Source organism: Triturus cristatus, chromosome 3_1 (genome assembly GCF_964204655.1).
Source record: "Triturus cristatus chromosome 3_1, aTriCri1.1, whole genome shotgun sequence".
Lineage (NCBI taxonomy): Eukaryota > Metazoa > Chordata > Amphibia > Caudata > Salamandridae > Triturus > Triturus cristatus.
Genome location: NC_140583.1, coordinates 291537692 through 291557279, shown reverse-complemented (window position 1 = coordinate 291557279; position 19588 = coordinate 291537692). Strand labels below are relative to the sequence as shown.

The window sequence follows — 19588 nt, the reverse complement described above, 5'->3', positions numbered from 1 at the left end:
GCTAATGGGGTCATCTAAGGGCAGATCCCTTTAAGGACGTAATCCCTCACTCACCAAAAGTGGTGACATGCTTCATCATAGGGACTCTCCTCCCAAAGGAAACACATAGTTCCTTTGGGGGCTACAACCCCCTCACTGTGAGGGAGGAGCTCAGGGATGTTTTGATATAGTATATTGGGTATCCTAAACCCACCTATGACAAGTCTTAATGTGTGAGTGAGAGCGCAGCGCAAATGATAAACTAGAACGATGTGAGTGATATTAAAACTGACTACTAGGCAACAAATAACAATTTTAATCAGCGTATGCCTAATGTCAGAGTTAAAATAGCAGTGCACCAACGGTATAGATTTAAACCGTTAGGGTGTGATGACGAATGGTCGACATGTTTCAGCCGTAATGATCCACGAATCGGATCAGGCTTTCATCAGGACCTACGCAAATAATGCTGCTGCTCAAAAAACGTGCAAAACCAACTGAATTAATATAACTTGAAAGGATATAATAAAACCAATCGCTGGTCTTTTCAGTAAACAGATTACTCCATACCTATAAGGGTGAAAAAACATACATAGTGAATTCTGACACAATATATGTTGTGAGACACTTGAAAAGACCACGGGAACTGCCAAAAGTGAGCCCATAAGATGTAGAACCTCTTACCCGCAATTGCTGGGTTTGAGACCTCACCTATACCTGGCAACCGCTCAGGAAGGGAGCACCGCTCTACAATGAAGGAAAAAAAGAAGAAAATAAACTAAGTTGAAAGTCCCTGAATGTGCTAACTATTTCGCATGCACAATCATCTATCATAAATATGTTGCAAGCACGGGACCTGACAACCCGTATAGACTAAAGGAGAAATGACTTAAGAGATAATGCAAGGAGACATAAATGTTCTATCAACATTAAAGTGTGATCTAAAACCATATCTAGACCAAAAATAGGTGTTTCTGCAGGGCCCTACAGAGCGACACCATGTGTAATGATCTAGAACCCAGAAATCAAGTAAGAAAGCTCCGGCAGCAGGCTCATTCTGTCTAGAAGTACCGACGGACAGGTAGGATCGCTATAAGGGTCTCTCCTCTCTTTATTCACTTGCTTCTGGACCATATATTCTTGAAGAAAATTTAAAAGATGAGAAATTACCACTCAGCTTTCTTACTTGATTTCTGGGTTCTAGACCATTACACATGGTGTCGATCTGTGGGGCCCTGCAGAAACACCTATTTTTGGTCTAGATATGGTTTTAGATCACACTTTAATGTTGATAGAACATTTATGTCTCCTTGCATTATCTCTTAAGTCATTTCTCCTTTAGTCTATACGGGTTGTCAGGTCCCGTGCTTGCAACATATTTATGATAGATGATTGTGCATGCGAAATAGTTAGCACATTCAGGGACTTTCAACTTAGTTTATTTTCTTCTTTTTTTCCTTCATTGTAGAGCGGTGCTCCCTTCCTGAGCGGTTGCCAGGTATAGGTGAGGTCTCAAACCCAGCAATTGCGGGTAAGAGGTTCTACATCTTATGGGCTCACTTTTGGCAGTTCCCGTGGTCTTTTCAAGTGTCTCACAACATATATTGTGTCAGAATTCACTATGTATGTTTTTTCACCCTTATAGGTATGGAGTAATCTGTTTACTGAAAAGACCAGCGATTGGTTTTATCATATCCTTTCAAGTTATATTAATTCAGTTGGTTTTGCACGTTTTTTGAGCAGCAGCATTATTTGCGTAGGTCCTGATGAAAGCCTGATCCGATTCGTGGATCATTACGGCTGAAACATGTCGACCATTCGTCATCACACCCTAACGGTTTAAATCTATACCGTTGGTGCACTGCTATTTTAACTCTGACATTAGGCATACGCTGATTAAAATTGTTATTTGTTGCCTAGTAGTCAGTTTTAATATCACTCACATCGTTCTAGTTTATCATTTGCGCTGCGCTCTCACTCACACATTAAGACTCGTCATAGGTGGGTTTAGGATACCCAATATACTATATCAAAACATCCCTGAGCTCCTCCCTCACAGTGAGGGGGTTGTAGCCCCCAAAAGAACTAGGTGTTTCCTTTGGGAGGAGAGTCCGTATGATGAAGCATGTCACCACTTGTGGTGAGTGAGGGATTACGTCCTTAAAGGGATCTGCCCTTAGATGACCCCATTAGCTCATTTCTGTAGTTGTTTGCAGATACATTCTTAATTTAGGAATATGTTTGTTTCACATTTATTATTGATTTGTGAGTAGACCCTAGGATTTCTTGGTTTGTAATATGTTATGATAGGGGATTTAATTCACAGTGGTCTATAAATTTGTCCCTTGAACCCTCCTTCCTTGAACTGCTTTGTTGCGTGACCATGTATTGTTCACCAGATGGCGTATACCTGACATGTTCAAAATATGCACTGAATAAGTGCTATTTGGTGAGAGGGAGAAATAGTTTGCCCCAAGAATTGTTGTCCATAGATCCAAAATTATTGGCCCCAAGACCAAATGACACTAGTTATATGCAAATAGACCCAGTCCATATACAAGTGAACACCAATGCTGTGCTGCCTCGCATACCTCAATACAAGAGATCAAAAGAAGGCGAACAAGGATTAAAAGAGGTTACACTGGACTTAATGAATAAGGGAATAATACGAGGTGTACCTGGAAATGTATGTAACAGCCCTATTTTACCTTTGATTAAACGAAATTATGGTATGGGAAAAATTGAATACTGTATGGTAGTTGATTTGCGGGCAATTAACAAAATAGTTAGGCAGCAGTAACCAGTAGTCCCAGATATTACCACAATGTTTTCTTCTATCTCAGCTAATGTACAATGGTTTACAGTAATAGATCTCAAAAACACGTTTTTCAGCATTCTCATTCAGGAAGACAGACAATATTTGTTTGGCTTCAGTTTTCGAGGAAATTCTTATGTTTTCTGTTGTGCACCACAAGGGTATACAGAATGTCTGAGCATCTATAGTCAAGCCTTTAAGAAACAGCTAGATAGATGTATTCTGCCAGCAGGAACAACATAATTACAATATGTAGATGGTCTAATAATAACAGCAGAATGTGAAGAAGATTGCAAGAACGCTTCACATAAAGTACTGTCCTTTTTAGTTTCACACAGACATAAGGTGTCTCTATCAAAATTGCAATATTGTCACCTCCTGTCGAAAGGGGGAGAATCAACCTACCACACAAAAAGACGTATTTGCCTTTTTAGGCATGGTCTCCTTCTGTAGACAATGGATACCAAATTTTTCCTTGCTAGCCAAGCCTTTACTATCCTTAACGATTCGCTATTAATGAATACCTTTCTATTCATTCCTATGGGCCTAGAGGAGGTAATTTGCGATTCCTTAAAGCCAGGTCACTGATTTTTCTTGCTTCCTGCATTGCATTTAAGGAATCACAAATTGCGATTCCCTTAATGCATTCGCAAAGTAGGTAATCGCAAAAATTGCAATTACCTATTTTGCGAATGCCTTTCAGGATGGTACATCCAAAAAAGCTTTTTCCCGTTCGCAAACGGGTCGATTCTACAAATCAGCCCGTTTGCGAACGGGAAAACGCTTGATACATCTGGCCCTTTGAGTTTCATACATTGTAAATTGCGATTACTTAATTGCGATTCTCAGTCAAGAAAAATTTTATTTGGTTTTCACAACCATAAAGCATGTTACAAAAAATTTGTTTAAAACAAGATTTCATAAAAAAGGTCATTCATTTATTTTTTAAAAATTGCAGTTCGTGCAAAGTTTCCAACTCGTTTATAACCTAATTCATTTTTTATTGTCCACTATCTGTAAAAGTTTATCAAACAAGGTAAGAAACTTCACCTCACGACAAATTAAGATAGTTGAAATTTCACCCATCCAACAAGTTACGGTTTGTCTACAGGTACGAATGTTAAGTTCTTTTAAAATAGGTTTTAAAAGTCTTACTTTCCAAGTTTGTCGCAAATCCTTGGTTTCATATGCTCCAAACCGGTACAGCATGAAACTCTTTTTTAGAACCAATCGAAAATGTGCCGCCAAATAATCTTGCAGTTTTAGTTTAACGTAAGAATTTATGACCATCCAAGAATGTTTGCGTTTTCCAAGTAATTTTTTGTCTTCGAAAAAGGACAGATTTTTTGCGGCGCTATTACACACTCTATTAAATGCCGCCCTTTCCCTCTTACTGTCCCCGACCTCTTGTATGTCTAGTGCCGTCAATGCTGATCGTAAGTATTCGCCCCATGAGTATGATGTATTCAAATCTCAGGAATTCGCAATTAGGTATTTGCAATTTACAATGTTGATGCATGTGCCCTATAGTCTCTGGGCGGGGAAGTGAAGACATAGATTTAAGATTGATGTAAAAGCTCAATTTTTATAATTAAAATATCCTTGTCGGAGATACTGTGGCTGAAGGGTTTAGAAGATTATATATTTTTGAATTGGATAGTTGCTACTCACCCTCTGCATTTACCAATCTGCCTGTGGAGTATATAATATTTGTCTGAGAGAGCTGCTAAAATGTCAGGAGTGGATTCATCTGTAAACCAGGTTTCTGGCACAAATAAAATGTCAGGATTATCCGTGTCCAATAGTTTAAAGATCTCTAGTTTATGTTAAACTAGGGATTGAGTATTAAGATAAATAACCAATGCGATATTAAGTTGGGCGGGCAGCCTGGGAGTAGTCATTACACTGTGGTGTGCGTCAATAAAGTGAGAAGGTTCGATAGAGGCTACGGGGTTAACTGAGACTGAGTCTGTTTTTAAAAGACCCAAAGTTTTTTAGTTAATGAGAGACTGATTATTAGGTTGTAACTCATCAATTGGAATAGGCTGAGTTCCTCCGAGGTATAAATATATTTCCAAGCAGAGCGGCTGGCTCCTGGTCCCAGCCTGGTGCAGGCGGGCTTGTCTTTGTCGCACCTTCCACTCCATGGCTTGGTTTAACTAGGCCAGAGCCACAGCCAGCAACCACAGCGCAAAGCAACGAAAAAATGGTGGCATTAGCAGGATGGGCCCAAAGAGGGACAAGCATTTGCAATGCAATTGGTCTTGCCTTTGGGAACTTATATGTATTTATCTATGCAGCACATTAGCCTGGGTGCTGAATCATCTACTGTTCTTTAACATGGAGGGAAAGTAAGCACCAAACTGTGTGACACGCCAGGTATGCGAACACATGGAGAGAAATATTGTCTTTCAGCGGGAAATTGTATAGTCCAAAGCTGTTTTAAATATAAAAGCAGGGCCTTTGGTGGTCATATCACTGAAAATCCAAAATTAAAAAAAAATATGATTGTCTACGGGTGCTCATGGAAGACAATTTTATGGACTGGAATCTAGAGAATGCTAAAGTGATTCTGGTATTTTACTGACCTCTCTACTGGTCGTTTTTCATCAAGAAAGTCAAATAGAGGCAGTTGCCAGAAAAATAAAAAAAGAAAGTCCCTCAGCAGAAAGCAATTCTGTTATGTTACTGACCCCTGCTGGTAGTTTTCTATCAAGACAGTTAAATAGCGGCAGTTGAACAGAAAAAAAAGTCCCTAAGCGGAAGCAGACAAGTCCTAGGTTCTGATCTCCAGAGCCCACAAAGTACATACACATATAAGTATATACTAAAGTATATATACTAAAGTATATACTAAAGTATATACAAGAGGTCTCAAATGCTCAACCTAAAAATGGATGTCTGACCTCCAAGCAGACGATTAGCGAACTCAGAACGAAGACCCCCATCCCACTTTGAGGTGTACTGAGTACCACAGAGCCCCTCAGATTCCATACAACAGTTTCATACAGATTCAGCTAAAATTCTATCAGACAAAGTGATAAAATGTCAGTCATTAAAACGAAAAACAATTGATGATGCCATATATACTAAAAACAAATAAATGCAACAATTGCTGATGCCAAATATATTAAAAACAAAAAAATACAGACAAGTACAAGGACAACAATTTGGTCATGTTATAACCTGCTGCTGTAACTTCCCTATTTGTATCTAACATAACATAACAGAAGTGGGTATGGTCGGAGGACCTGCTTGGCCTTCCCACGCCCTGCTGCATGTTTGTTCATGTCGACTCCTCAGCGGGGACCGGTACAGTGACGCAGTGGGTCCTAAGGTACCTTTCTGCCCCATGACATGATAACAGCTGAGGGACAACAGAAGATTATCTGGAAGTGCACCCTTGGTCCTTCAACCCTTTTGAGGTATCCAAAGGCTGGTGGCTGAAGTCACATCCCTGGGCAAGCCTGAATGGCTATGGTAGTTATTTCTGAAGACTAGATACATATTACAAATTTTGATGCAGACTCACGTGACGATGAGCGTAACACTGAGATGTTGAAACGTGGATAGTCCACGAACATTACGCCAGGTAGAGGAGCCACTAACAACCTAGCATAATTACTGCACCTGAGAATCAGTTACCACCTCCTTTGAGGTTTCAATAACTGATCAATGGTTTGGGAGTGGGATTCAGGTCACTAACAGTTGATACATTGTATATTGAATCACAAGTTGGAAGGAATGCTCCTTTTTAGGCCCATTCCAAATTACAATTCGGTATGTGTGGCAAAACTCATTTTACGAGTCAGAAAAACATTTTAGACTCATAAAATGAATTTTGCATATTTTCAAAAACCATTCTGCAGTTACAGACTAAGCGATTTTGCAGATCTTCGGAATGTAAAATATCTGTGTACATCTTGACCATCTAGAACTCAGGATTATTTACTTTCCATGCATATCAGATTTTGCTCTAAATAAGGACAATCTGTGCTTACCACAGTTTAATTATAACTGACATTCTGCAAAATAATGTCATGCATTAGAATTCCATGTGTCCCAGAGGGAGATATGTTGGATCGCCCCAGCTCCAAGACCATACTGTGATCGTTACTTTGCAGGGGAAATATATTACAGCAGCATTCAACGTTCAAACCAGAGTAGTAATATGAACATATTCTGCTGGTAACCTTGACCTCTCTTATAAGTCGTATCCCTTCCAAGACACAAGGGGCCTGATTTAGATATTGGCATACAGGTTACTCTGTCACAACAGTGACTGATATCCCGTCCACTGATATATAAATCCTATAGGATATAATGGGATTTATATTTCGGTGGATGGGATATCCTGCACCGTTGTGACGTAGTAACCCGTCCGCCAAGATCTAAATCAGGCCATAGGTATTGTAATCGACCTCTAGCAATGCATAATCCACAGTCTTATTCACTTTGTATTCAGGTGTCCTGAGAAAGAACCCTACCAATTTGTAAATGAGGAGGTATCGGTTTCTACTATAGAAGGAAGTTATTTATTTTGATTGTGAAGGACAAGTGCTGAAGTTAATTGGATCTCGAGGTGTTGAAAAGCTTGCTCCCCAACATAATCTCACTCCTTTTCTTGTGATTTCCACTATGGTTGAATAAATAGGAATTCTGTATGAACTGTCTATGAAAATTAAAATTGGAAAATCCAAGGAATCATTGTCCTTGATTCACAGTCTTATGTGATGGCATTCCAACACTGCTAACACCTTAGCTGGGCCCATACTTAGAACTTTGCCTGAAAATCCAATTCCCAGAGTGGGAGTTTTCAAATTGAGCATGCTTCCTTACTCATGACAGGACTTCACATACTTGTTGTCATAGTTCTTTGTATGAGAAATAAATCAGGAAGTCATGTAAGTATAACACCATGGATACATCTAGTAAGTCTCGTTAGATGATGTTTACGAAATATAGAAAGACGGTGGATGCATTATAAAGGCTCAGTAGCATGTCTAATTATTCAAAGTGGCCATAGAAAGTGATAAAAACACCGGTCATCCTATAACGTATTCTGACCAAGTTCTGACTTCATGAAGATATTTGCAGGTTTTACTTGATGTAACAGTACAGATATGAGAGAAAGAGGAGAACAATTTCAGATTGCATTGGCGGTCAATTTTTGATAATGAAAGCATGGGCGGAATTTACCATTTACTTCTATCACGTAGAATATAGGCAACCCACCAGTGAGATGGAGTGATGGGTAAACCCCTTCTCAAGGTTTTTATTGAGATATTGTTCTGAATCTTCCAGTTTCCAGTGACCAAATTCCTCCTCGCCCATTACAAATATTGGATATGTCATCAAATCACTAACCAACTTAATCCCTATAATTTTTTAAGATATACTATTCTAGTTTCTATATTGTTGAAATTGTCAAAGTCAGCATTATGTATGGTAATTGTGCTCTATCCTGACAAGTTTCCGTTATACCCTTTTGTTAAATGATATCACATTTATTTCTATGCTATTTATGTTCTTTGCTTCCTTTGCCTTGCATATCACTATTTGCTACCTTCACCTTCTTTGTCCCTTGGGTTGCCTGACACTAACATTACATCAATAATAATACCTATTTTCTCCTAAACGGATGATTGTGTTATTATAGAATTATGGGTTTCCACAAACAAATTATACCCGTTGTTTGACTCAGTATTTGTTTTTTTTACTATCAGTAGTTTTTTTAATTGGTCCTCCTCTTACCCACACTTTTCACACACAAAAATGTTGCACTGTTCATTAAATCCCCCTGATTCTTCTTTGCATATATGTTTATAATGAAATAAACAAGATCTGTCATTTCTTTTGTCCCACTTGCAGGTTACACTTTATCCAAATATGGTTGCCATTATTTGCTATTTATATGTCATTCACTTTTTCCATCTTTGAAAAAGTCAGTGCTTAATTTGTGCCAGTGGTTTCTGGCACTTAATAGTCAACACCAGCTCTTATGGCAGTCGGTCACTTGGGGCGGTGTTTGATACTTTTGAAATGAGCACAACAACAGGTATTTATTATACATTTAAAATGACTAATACCTGCTGCCTGAGACATTCCTATAGCTTTTAGTGGCCTTGAATAGTCTGTACTGGCACACACGTTTAGGAGTGAGATGGTTAGTTGTTGTGATGGTACAGTCATTAGCAGTGCTGGCAGGGGCAGTGAGCAATCATAGCTGCTTTGACCTCCTGACGAGGGGCCCTGGCACTTAATTTTTTACAAATGAGCGATGGCACATGTATAACATGGCAGTGGCTATTTACCTGGCAACTGGGCACATTTTTCTGCTATCTACTCAGTGCTGGTTAAATAGTAGAGATGATTTACTGTTTGGCCAGTGGTCTTGAAATAGCTGAGAAACTTCACTATTTATCCAGGCGCTTGTTAAATAATTGAGATTCTACACTGCTTTGCCGATGGCTGTGCAGATAGCAGAAAATCGTCACTGCTGGCTAGGTAGTAGATATTCTGCACTGATCGGCTGGTGGCCATGGCAGAAAAACTTCACTATTTACTTGGCTGCTGGTTAAGTAGTAGAGATTCTGTACTGTACCGCTGGCGTCTGTACAAATAAATAGCAGGAAAACTTAAATATTTACCCGGCTGCTGGCTGAATAGTAGAAATTCTGTGCTTTTAGGCTGGCAGTCATGCAAATAGCAGAAAAACGTCTCTATTTACTTGGCCGTTGGTTAAACAGAGGAAATTCTCAGTGTTTAAAGGGCAGCTGTACAAATAGCGAAAAACATAACTTTTTAACCGATTGTAGTCTAAATAGTAGAGATTCTGCACTGTTTGGCTGGTAGTTTGGGGAAAACCTCTTATCCCGCCCTTGAAGCTGACAACAGCATGTTCTAAAAGGATCCCTTCCTCATTGCAAATGTGTTCCCACCACAAGTCCAGGGTCGTTAGCTCATCAATGGTTTGCAACCGCAACTGCAGTCATAAACTATGAATAGGGCTTTCGGTTTTATGGTATTTATTTTTGTAATATTTCCGTCTTTATCCATAGTTTTGGGCCATTTTATATACATTTATCCATATTTATTATGTATTTTGTGCATAATTGAAGTTGTAAAACTGTACATTTCCATATTTATTTAAATGATAGACAGGAACTCATACATTGATGTCTGTCATGATTTAGCTATTTAAGCTGGCAAATATTACGTAGCAATACATCCACTAAATATTAGCATTATACTACAAATATATATTGACATATGCCATTATTTAAAGAAATTTCATCCTGCTTTTTTTAATTTCCTGTGCTGTCCATCTGCTCAGCTATTGGGATACAGTTCGTGAAAGACAGTACAGACAATCACTAAAAAGAAGCACAATTTTATGTATTTATCCACTTTAAAAATAAATGCGGACAGAAAATACATTGTTTTCTGTCTGTATTTATCTGTAAAAATCCGTAAAAACTGAAAAAGAAGAGGGAGAAAACCCCTTTCATCAACCCTCCAATTTGCAGTTCTAAAACAATTGCAAAGGTCCTTTTAGTAGTCTAAAGAAATTTCTAACAAATAAAAAGGGTTTTTATACGTAATGGTAAGTACGTTTGTGGTCACAAATCTTGTGAATTTGCGACATAAGGCCCTTAGTGCGAAAACTGTCTTGGATGCAGACACCAACTTATAGATCTAAAGATCCCAAATGTTTAATTCTTTCCAGGTTATTTTGACAGACATGGCACAGAATGCCACTGTGGGCCAAGACATAGCGACTTGGCAGCCCCCGTATTGAGCTGTCTCGTGCCGCATAAATGCTCCTGCTCCTTTACATTTACCAGCAGATTTCATTAATAATAAAGATGATTAGAACCTTGGCAAGACTGTTTAAATGTGTATTTCTAAACCATATACTCACACACACAGCCATAGAAATGTATATGGCCCAGATATAGGATTACTAAAAAGCTCCATGTTATTAGTACACCTATTTTCCTTCAGCTAATCAGAGCATTCTGGAATTATTAATTCTGGTTACTTACAAATAAACAAATCAGCCTAAAACACATGTAAACAATTAATTGTAAAAGCAATAACCAGAAATGGAAATGCTGTATCCCAGTAACATAAAGCCAACTATATTTTTGGGTGATTTTGTCAAAATAGAAATAATTGCATAGGGTCCCTTAGGAGGTGATGAAACACAGTATAAACGAGAGACTTCATTCCAATCTCATGACAAAAGTAATAAAAACTTTGGGCCTGATTTAGAGCTTCAAGAACAGAGTTAACTCTGTCAGGATGGCGAAGGACAATACCTCCGACACCCTGATGGACCACTCTCCATATGGACAGGAATTGCTGTCATGGCAGTTCGTGTATATGTATGAAACATTTGTACTGTCGTGCAGTCAAACATGATGGGCGACTAGCAAACTTTAAAAAAAAATTGTTTTGTTCAAAAACAAACTGCCGACGCAGGAGTTTGTTTTTAAGAAGCAAAAACACACGAATGGTCACACATGCTGGGAGTTTTCTCCTAGGGTTACAGGGTCATTATTTTTTTTCTGTTCTTTACGGACAGATTTTGCTCTAAATTGGTTACATTGTATAAAATCCTTCCTTTGACGGCCCGTAACTTTGTCAGGCCATCAGAGGAAGTATTCTGTCAACAAGCCATAAGCAATGGAATAGGACTATAATTAATTGAACTGAATGTAATTAGAATCTGAATGAAATGTTTCATTAAATCAGAGAAGGACATATAGACATCAACGACACAGAAGAAAAGAAACTCAGAGATTTTATTCATTGACTTTATTAGAAATATTGTAAGAAATAAGACACTAAATAAACAGGCATTTTGTTACCTCCAGTCTTGTGATCACCTGATCAATCATTTCACAGTTCCACTTAAATACTACTTTTCCAGCCAGCAGATGTGGATCCACTATTGAGGTTTCATGACTGATTTGGGGTGTTTCTCTTTAAAATATTGTTTTCTGGCTGTCGCTCAGACACAGCCTTTGTGCCAGGTGATGGCTCTCACAGCAGTACAAATAGTGCTGTATCCAAAACAAGGACACAATGAAGCATGAGATCTCAGCACTTGCTGTCATCAGCCTTCCAGAGTGCTCATCGGGTAGAGACAAAAGAGCAGCCCTGCTTAGAAACCTTGACACCTTTAAAAAGAGGAAGCTGTGACCTGCCCTTACTTCTACCATCTATCCTATTCCATCACCCAGGAAGAACTAACCAGAGCCCTTTGCTTAAAAGGACCACACAGAATGTTTTTTTAGAGTAGTCTTTTCTCCATTCTCCCTCACTTAAGTTTGGGGTCTCCACCCTCTATCCACAGGGCTGCAGTCAACACACTCCCACTGTGAAGGGAAGCTGCAGCTACTCTGCATCATGTCATTTAAAATGCATTCCACTGGTCCATGCACTAAGACATTCATCACACAAGAAGCCTTACTACTACACACTAAGGGGCAGATTTACTAAGGGCTGGCATTGCCTTTGCATCAAACAAGGTGATGCAATGCAACACAAAACCTTAAATAGGATTTACTGTGCAACGCAAAGCCACCTTGCATGGCTCTGCGTGGCTTAGTAAATCCAGAGTATCGCAATACAGCGCAAATCTGGGTTTAGAAGGTGTTCCATGGGTGGAGCATGGGCGTTCTCATGCATGCGCCCATGTATTTTTGACGCAATCCCTTATTTACTAAGGTGATTGCGTCAAAATGGTACGCCTTCCCAAGTGAGGCATAACGAGGAGAAATATCGGTATTGTTCCTGGTTACTTCCTTTTACTATGCGTTTTGCATTCTTCAGCACAAATTGAAAGGGGAAAATGCCTCAAAGGATAGTTTTTGTACAGGAAGGTGCTCCTTCCTGCACAAAAAACAATCCTACTCATGATACAGGCCCCCTTGCACCATAGCACAAATGTGCCTGTGTTGGGGCTAGGCAGCACACAGTGTACCACCGCAGGAAGAGAGCAGAAATACATCATATATTAGTAGGTATGGAGCATATTTGCTCTCTCCCTGTCACACAATGCAGTGCAGGTTGTTCTGCTGCCTTGTGTTGCTTGACGTCTTAGTAAAGTTGCCCCTTGCTACATACCGACCTCACATGCACACATGCGGAATGTCAGTGAAAGATCTGAGGATCACAACAAATCCCTCTTTGGGCCATCTGGGTCAATCTATCTGTAGCCTCCCTCACCATGTCTTCTGCTCATCATAGTCTTCTTATGATCTTGAGATTCCCTTTGGTGATTTCCATATCCCTTTGACCCCCTTTGTTAGCCATTAACCATTTTTCATGACATCAACCGTCTGAGTTTCTCAAACCGTTCTGCCATCTTTCACACATCACACTAATTTTCACCCATCCATCGTTAAGCTCCTTTACCTCCCATGCCCTCAGATCCAGCCTTAGACTACCGTGAAATCATTATACACTGAAGTCAGTGTGTAACAGTCCTGGCTTTTTATTCACTTGGCATGCTATGATTTTTCAGCAAATAAGTATTTATTTGTTCTATATGTGGGCAGAAGAGGTAAGGGTTTCTAGAGGCTCGCAGTATTATAAGCATGAAAATAAGAACTATTTACAAAAGGGATATTCTAATACATGTGGCCTAGACTTACATAGGTGTCCTCCTGCTCCTTGTCTTCCTTCTTCACCTGGCCCTGATGTGCCTTTAGACGTTGGCTGTACTTCTAGTCCTGTTTCAAGTACTCCTTTCCTGGGTTATTTTGGTTCCCCTGATCCTCATCCTGGCCATGGTCTCACTAGTTCTAGTCACCCCTGATACTGGTTTCCGTCACGATGCCTTTAATCAGGTACAGCCTCGAAGCCGGTCAAACAAAATATTCTTTTTTTTTGGCTTACAGAGTTCTTTTGCTGAGACATAACTGTCAAATACAGAAATGAGGGCCCAGTGAAGACAGGACCTTGCTCCCTTAAAACACTGATTAACATGTTGAAAAACAAAACTATCATTCCCAAGATGCATTGTGCAGTTGACTAAAATGTCAGTGTGCCTAAAAGGGCCGCTCATGACTTGGGACCACAAAGAACTAGTGTCCTAAACCTACTCTGTTGTGTGAATAGTATGAACAAGTGTGTTTATTCACAGGCAGCAGAGTGAACTCCTCCTATAAATTACCCAGATCCTTTACTTGCCTGTGTCCTGCTTTTACTTCCTCATTCCAGAGATCCAACGAGTCTCGTCTCCGACACAAAAGGCAGGCCACATACTAGACCTTATATGTTCGAACCTACACGACATTACAATGCATACCACCGATCAGGAGATCTGGTCCGATCACTTTCTGATCCCTTTCCAGATACACATGAAGAGTGGACTGAGAGCCACTTACATACTGAAAGACTTCAGAAAGAATTGGAGTAGGGTTTACCCAGAGTCCCTTCCCCTGCATTTGGAGGACTCCACGTCCGTCATCTCAAATAACCTCGAGGCTAGCATCACAAACCTGAAAAGTGGGTCAACGATACACTTGACTCAATTGCGCCACTGAGGCCTGTAAACTCTGAGAGAACGTCCCGTCCGCTCTCTGGTTTTCAGAGGAGATCACAGCCAAAAACTCTGAATGCAAAAGGCTGGAACACAAATGGAGGTCACCCCACTCCCAGGAGAGCAAAATGGGCGACTGAGCAGCGCTAAAAGAATACCGTAAACTCCTCATCGCTAAAAAGAGAGACTTCCTAGCCAAGCGCATTATTATCGCAAAGAACTCATCCAGAGAAGTCTTCAAGATAGTGAAGCCCTTTACGAACCCCCTTGCGCTCACACACTCAAGACCCCTATCACAGAAGCTATGTAATAGGATCTCGGATTTCTTTGAGGAGAAAATCGCCCTGATTTATGCGTCCTTCCCTGCAGCACCCTGTCCCCCAGAGGAAATCAAAGCTATTAACCAAGGGCATACCCCTATGCCAGTTTTCTCGGAATTTGCTAATATCTCCATGGATACGTCCCTGACTGAGCTTCAGAAATGTAAATCCGGGTCCCCTGGCGACCCGTGGCCTGCTAAACAATATAGCGCCCTAGCTGAGTGTCTCAATCCCCCTCTAAATGCCATCTGGAATTCCTCACTCAGACAGGGGATCTTTCCATCGGCCTGGAAGCTCACATTTCGTCTTCCTATACTGAAGAAAGCTAATGCCGATCCTGAAGTCACCAGTAATTATAGGCCTATCTCTCTGCTCCTTGCTCCCGCAAAAGTTTTAGAAAAATTAGCCCACCAGCAATTGGCAGCATTCGAGTCTAATGGCCTATTGCATGAGTCCCAGGCCGGCTTCCACCCTGGATTCAGTACAGAATCCGTCTTGATCGAGCTGGCCGACTCCATACGCTGGGCGATGAATGGAGGCTTCTCAGCCATGTTGGTGCTGTTAGACCTGTCAGCAGCATTTGAAACTGTGCCCCATTCCATCTTATTAGATCACCTTAATCGCATAGGCATCAAGGGGACAGCACTGAATTTGATCACATCTTACCTGCATGGCCGAAAACAACTGGTCTCGACCCACACTTTCACCTCGCCCACTAAACCATTAAAATGAGGGTACCACAGGGTTCAGCCCTGAGCCCGCTTCTTTTTAATGTCTATTTAACAACCTTGATGGAGCTCATTGCCAAAATGGGGATCAAGGTGACATCCTTTGCGGATGACACTCAGCTGCTGTTTACCTTCAGCGGAGTGTCAGCCTCAACATTTGACCCGCTAAAAGAGTGCCTCAAAAACATCTCAGCTTGGATGAACCGCAACTTCTTAAAACTAAATGCTGTCAAGACATAGGTCTTGTTTTTTAACCAAGCTATCCCCTCGTTCCCCGAGGAAATGGTGGTGGCCAGCTGAATTGGGAGATGCTCGCACTCCGAAGGACTCTGTCAAGAACTTGGGAGTTAGATGGGACAAAAACCTGTCCCTCACTACCCACGTTCAACTGGTATCTGCGGCCTGTTCTGGCAAAATTAAAACTATCAGAAAATGTATTGACTTCCTGCCAGAATCAGCTCGCAAAACCGTGGTTCATGCTCTAATCACCTCCCACTGCGATTACGCTAATGTCCTGTATATGGGCATGCCGTTTGTCTTGATCCATAGACTTCAGATTATAAAGAACGCGGCAGCTAGACTGGTCTGTAAGGTCCCACTCCGCCAACGCATCTCTCCCCACCTCAGGCAACTCCACTGGCTGCCGATAGCCAATCGTGTCGAATTCAAGGCCCTGACGTTTGCCTATAGAGCGGATCAAGGGAAAGGGCCTAACTACGTGAGGAAGAGACTTTGCCCATATCAACAGGACAGACCCTTAAGGTCTAACCACAAATGTTACCTCTCCTCCCCCTGTTTTGCGAAGGCAAGAATGGGAGTAGAACATTCAAGGTGGGGACCACCAAATGCTGGAATAACCTACCTTCCCATTTACGCATGATGCAGTCCGAACAGGAATTCAGAAAGGCCTTGAAGACCTGGCTCTTCAGTCGTATTGACTAGATTTGTGCTCCCCTCTACCTTGGGTTACTGTCTGTATAAGCGCCGGGACATCCCATGCGGGGTAGCTGCGCGCTATATAAATGTCTTTATTATTATTATCATTACCATTAAAGTGATTCACTCAAATTATCTCCATCAAGGATCCTAAAGCTCTGTGCCCCCAAACACCAATTACCTAATTTACTTGTCCATCCCTCTGGAGCCCAGATACCACCTATCTGTCTGCATTCCCTGTTTATTTCTGCTTGTTGACTGCTGTTGTGTTGCCAGATTTAAAATACTAAATAAGCATAATCCCCCTTAAAAACAAAAGCCTAAAGCTTGCACAAGGCCTTCCACAAGAAGCCCAAAAGAGCCCAGCCTTCCAAAATCATCAAAAGGAGCATCATGGGCATTAAAAAACAATGTATTCTCATGAGTGAATAAAACATTAAAACCATACTCAGTATTTTTTGATGACAGCCAAATACTCCCTGACCTAAGCACAATATATCTGTGTGCCATATCATGCTTCTGTTTGATTTCTAAATGTGTCTTATTTGAATTTTTAAATAACAAATATGTTATTATTCAAAATTGATGTAACTTTTTTTTCATCTGTTAAAATGCTTAGCTTAATTCATGCACTTAACCTTTTCACAAATTATTGTGAATGTGTTTATGCACTTACTTTCAAATGCTTCATACATCTTGCATCCCCATCACAAGATGTACACCTCACTACCATTGCATGAAGTCCCATTTTTCTTTATGGCCAGCTAAATGAAGACTTCTATCACACTATTTATCCAGCAGCTAGTCAAATTGTACATCATCTCTACTATTTAATCTATGGCCAGCTAAACAGCAGAGATTATGTACTATTTGGCTGGCGGCCGGTTAAATAGACACTTCCATATAGCATATGTTAGGGAAGTCTGCAATTCTAAGTATAAATTATCAAGCTTAATGATGTCTGTTAGGAGAAATCTGCAATTTTCCACTGCAATCAGTTGGGGAATGAGACCAGTCACCTCTGCGTTTTAATGGGTTATCTCGGAGTGCACAACAATGATAATATGAAACCGTGTAACATTGGTAGGTTGTTGATGGCTCTAAGTAAGACAGTCTCCTTCTAGTGTACACTCCCATTCTCCCAAGGTAGAGTGACAGTATTTAAGCTGGTAATGCTACCCAACTTCCTATATTTGTTCTCCACGGTATCTTTCAGTCTTCATCAGAAGTTCTCTACAGACGTACTTACACACTATGCTTTCTGACTAGGTATAAGGTAAAAGGAGGAAAATGGTGGACCTTAGAAAACTGCAGTTGCCATTGGACAGGTGTGGCCTGAGGCCCCCGAAACTGCAAGTTGTATTACCAACTACAATGGCCCACTAGATGGTTCCTCTGAGAGATGAATGTGAAGAGTAGAAATACCTGGAAGTCGAGTTACCCACGACTACATTGTATGAGGCTGTGCTTATTGACATAGCAGCAGACCCCACTTGTTCTAAGTTAGGCAACATAGATAGTCAGTGCCTAAACTCCTTTGACTTGATCCTGTATAGGCGCCGGAAATCTCAATATAGTACCTAATGTAATTTCAAGACGTAATTAGGCTTTAATATGGACGTCCATTGATTAAATCAGGGATCACGTCTGTAGGCGACATATTACAATGGCTTACTTTGCCCCTTGCATTGGACGATATCAGAAACGTGTACAATATCACAACAGGCCAATTCATCACATACAGTGCATTGACACTGGCTAGCCTCCTCATATGGAAAACACTACAAGCGAACCACAGATGTGTGATACATTGAATCTTATCTTGATATATTGAAAGAGAAGAGAATGGTATCCCGGCTATTAAGATCCATTTTCGGGCCATTCCAGACCGTCACGTAACTGAGAGAACTGTAGAACTTAAAACTTGGTGGAGGACTGACTCATACCGAATAGACAGAAAAAGTAGAACACATTAATGTCCTATTATAATGTACACCAAACTTACTTAGCAACCATAGAAAGACGTTGATCAGTGCAACCAATGACTCATTAATTAGATGTAGAAATCCGAGTGCAGACTTTTAAAGTGAGAAGGCGATGCCCAATGTTAAAGACTATTGCATTACGATAGTGCCCACAGTAACAAATGCTAAAAAGACAATATTTACATGCATCATGCTTGTTGGGAAAAGTACCCAGATAAGCTACACATGCAAGTTTGCTAACTAAGCATACTTCTTAGCAAAAAAAGAATCACTGTGGTCTGGAAGTCATTACTTCACGTACTATATTTTTATTGTTGAAAGACCAAATGAGATGTGCAGGAGTGGTAAATGATAGACGTGTCAAATTACAGTGACGACACAAGGGCTGACTGGCTTGGAATTCCTGAGACACGGTCTTACTGGCTTTGGTCAGTAAACCAAGATCAAGCAATGGGCTTTTTTGAGGGTTTATATGTAGCGTTGTTGTAGAACAAGTGATGCAATCATACAGGAGATAAATGTTATTTTTTAGAGCACTGAGTGAAGTAAGGACACTATTGGTAAAAGTGCTTTGAAGTTCTAATCTCCATTTTATTAAACATATTTCATCAATAATGTTTAATAATAAGCACACAACCGGGACAGTACCAGTTTTTGAGATGGGAAGGATTACTTTGAGAAGTGAAAAAGCTGGGTTGAAAGTATGCTCGACAGACGTCGTAAATCACAATTATAGCAAAGTAAAAAACATGTTTGATTTAGTTTGTTTATTTGTGTTTTAATTGTTGATTAACTAATTCTCCTTATTTTCCTTCTCCTGCTACCACAATTAAGAAATTGACTTATGTTTTATTTGTAGCATCATACAAAATCAATAAATATAATTAAAACATGTATGTTTTTACAGAATGAGAGTCGCATGTTTCGTCTGCAGTTCAGTGGAATGTCCAAGGAGCAGTCGTTAGAACATTGTAGTCACTGTGTGCAGGTACTTCAAGCCTACATCGCTGTCCAAGAACAAGAGCATAGTGTAGTGGCTCAGGAAGGCAAGTTGCCAACAAAGGATTCAGCACCTCATGCGGTAAGGAGACAGTAAATACACAAGAGTTATTATCCCAACGCTCAGACCATTCCTGAATGAACCACTGAACAGATGTATGGTTAACAGGTGGTGAAGAACAGAGTGCTGAAAAGAATTTTCAGAAGAAAATGGCAAAAGGATTTGTCACTTTCTCGCTCATCGTGAATGTCACAATCCTAATCCTATG

At 40.3% G+C, this 19588-nt stretch overlaps 1 protein-coding gene across 1 annotated transcript in view; it reads left to right on the top strand.

The window, feature by feature from the left end:
* REC114 (REC114 meiotic recombination protein) overlaps positions 1-19588 on the top strand; it is a 683893-nt gene that overhangs the window by 331057 nt on the left and 333248 nt on the right. Inside the window, exon 4 of the mRNA XM_085646137.1 lies at positions 19228-19401. Within this exon, the coding sequence (XP_085502263.1) occupies positions 19228-19401 (174 nt within the window). The remainder of the gene's footprint in view (positions 1-19227; positions 19402-19588) is intronic.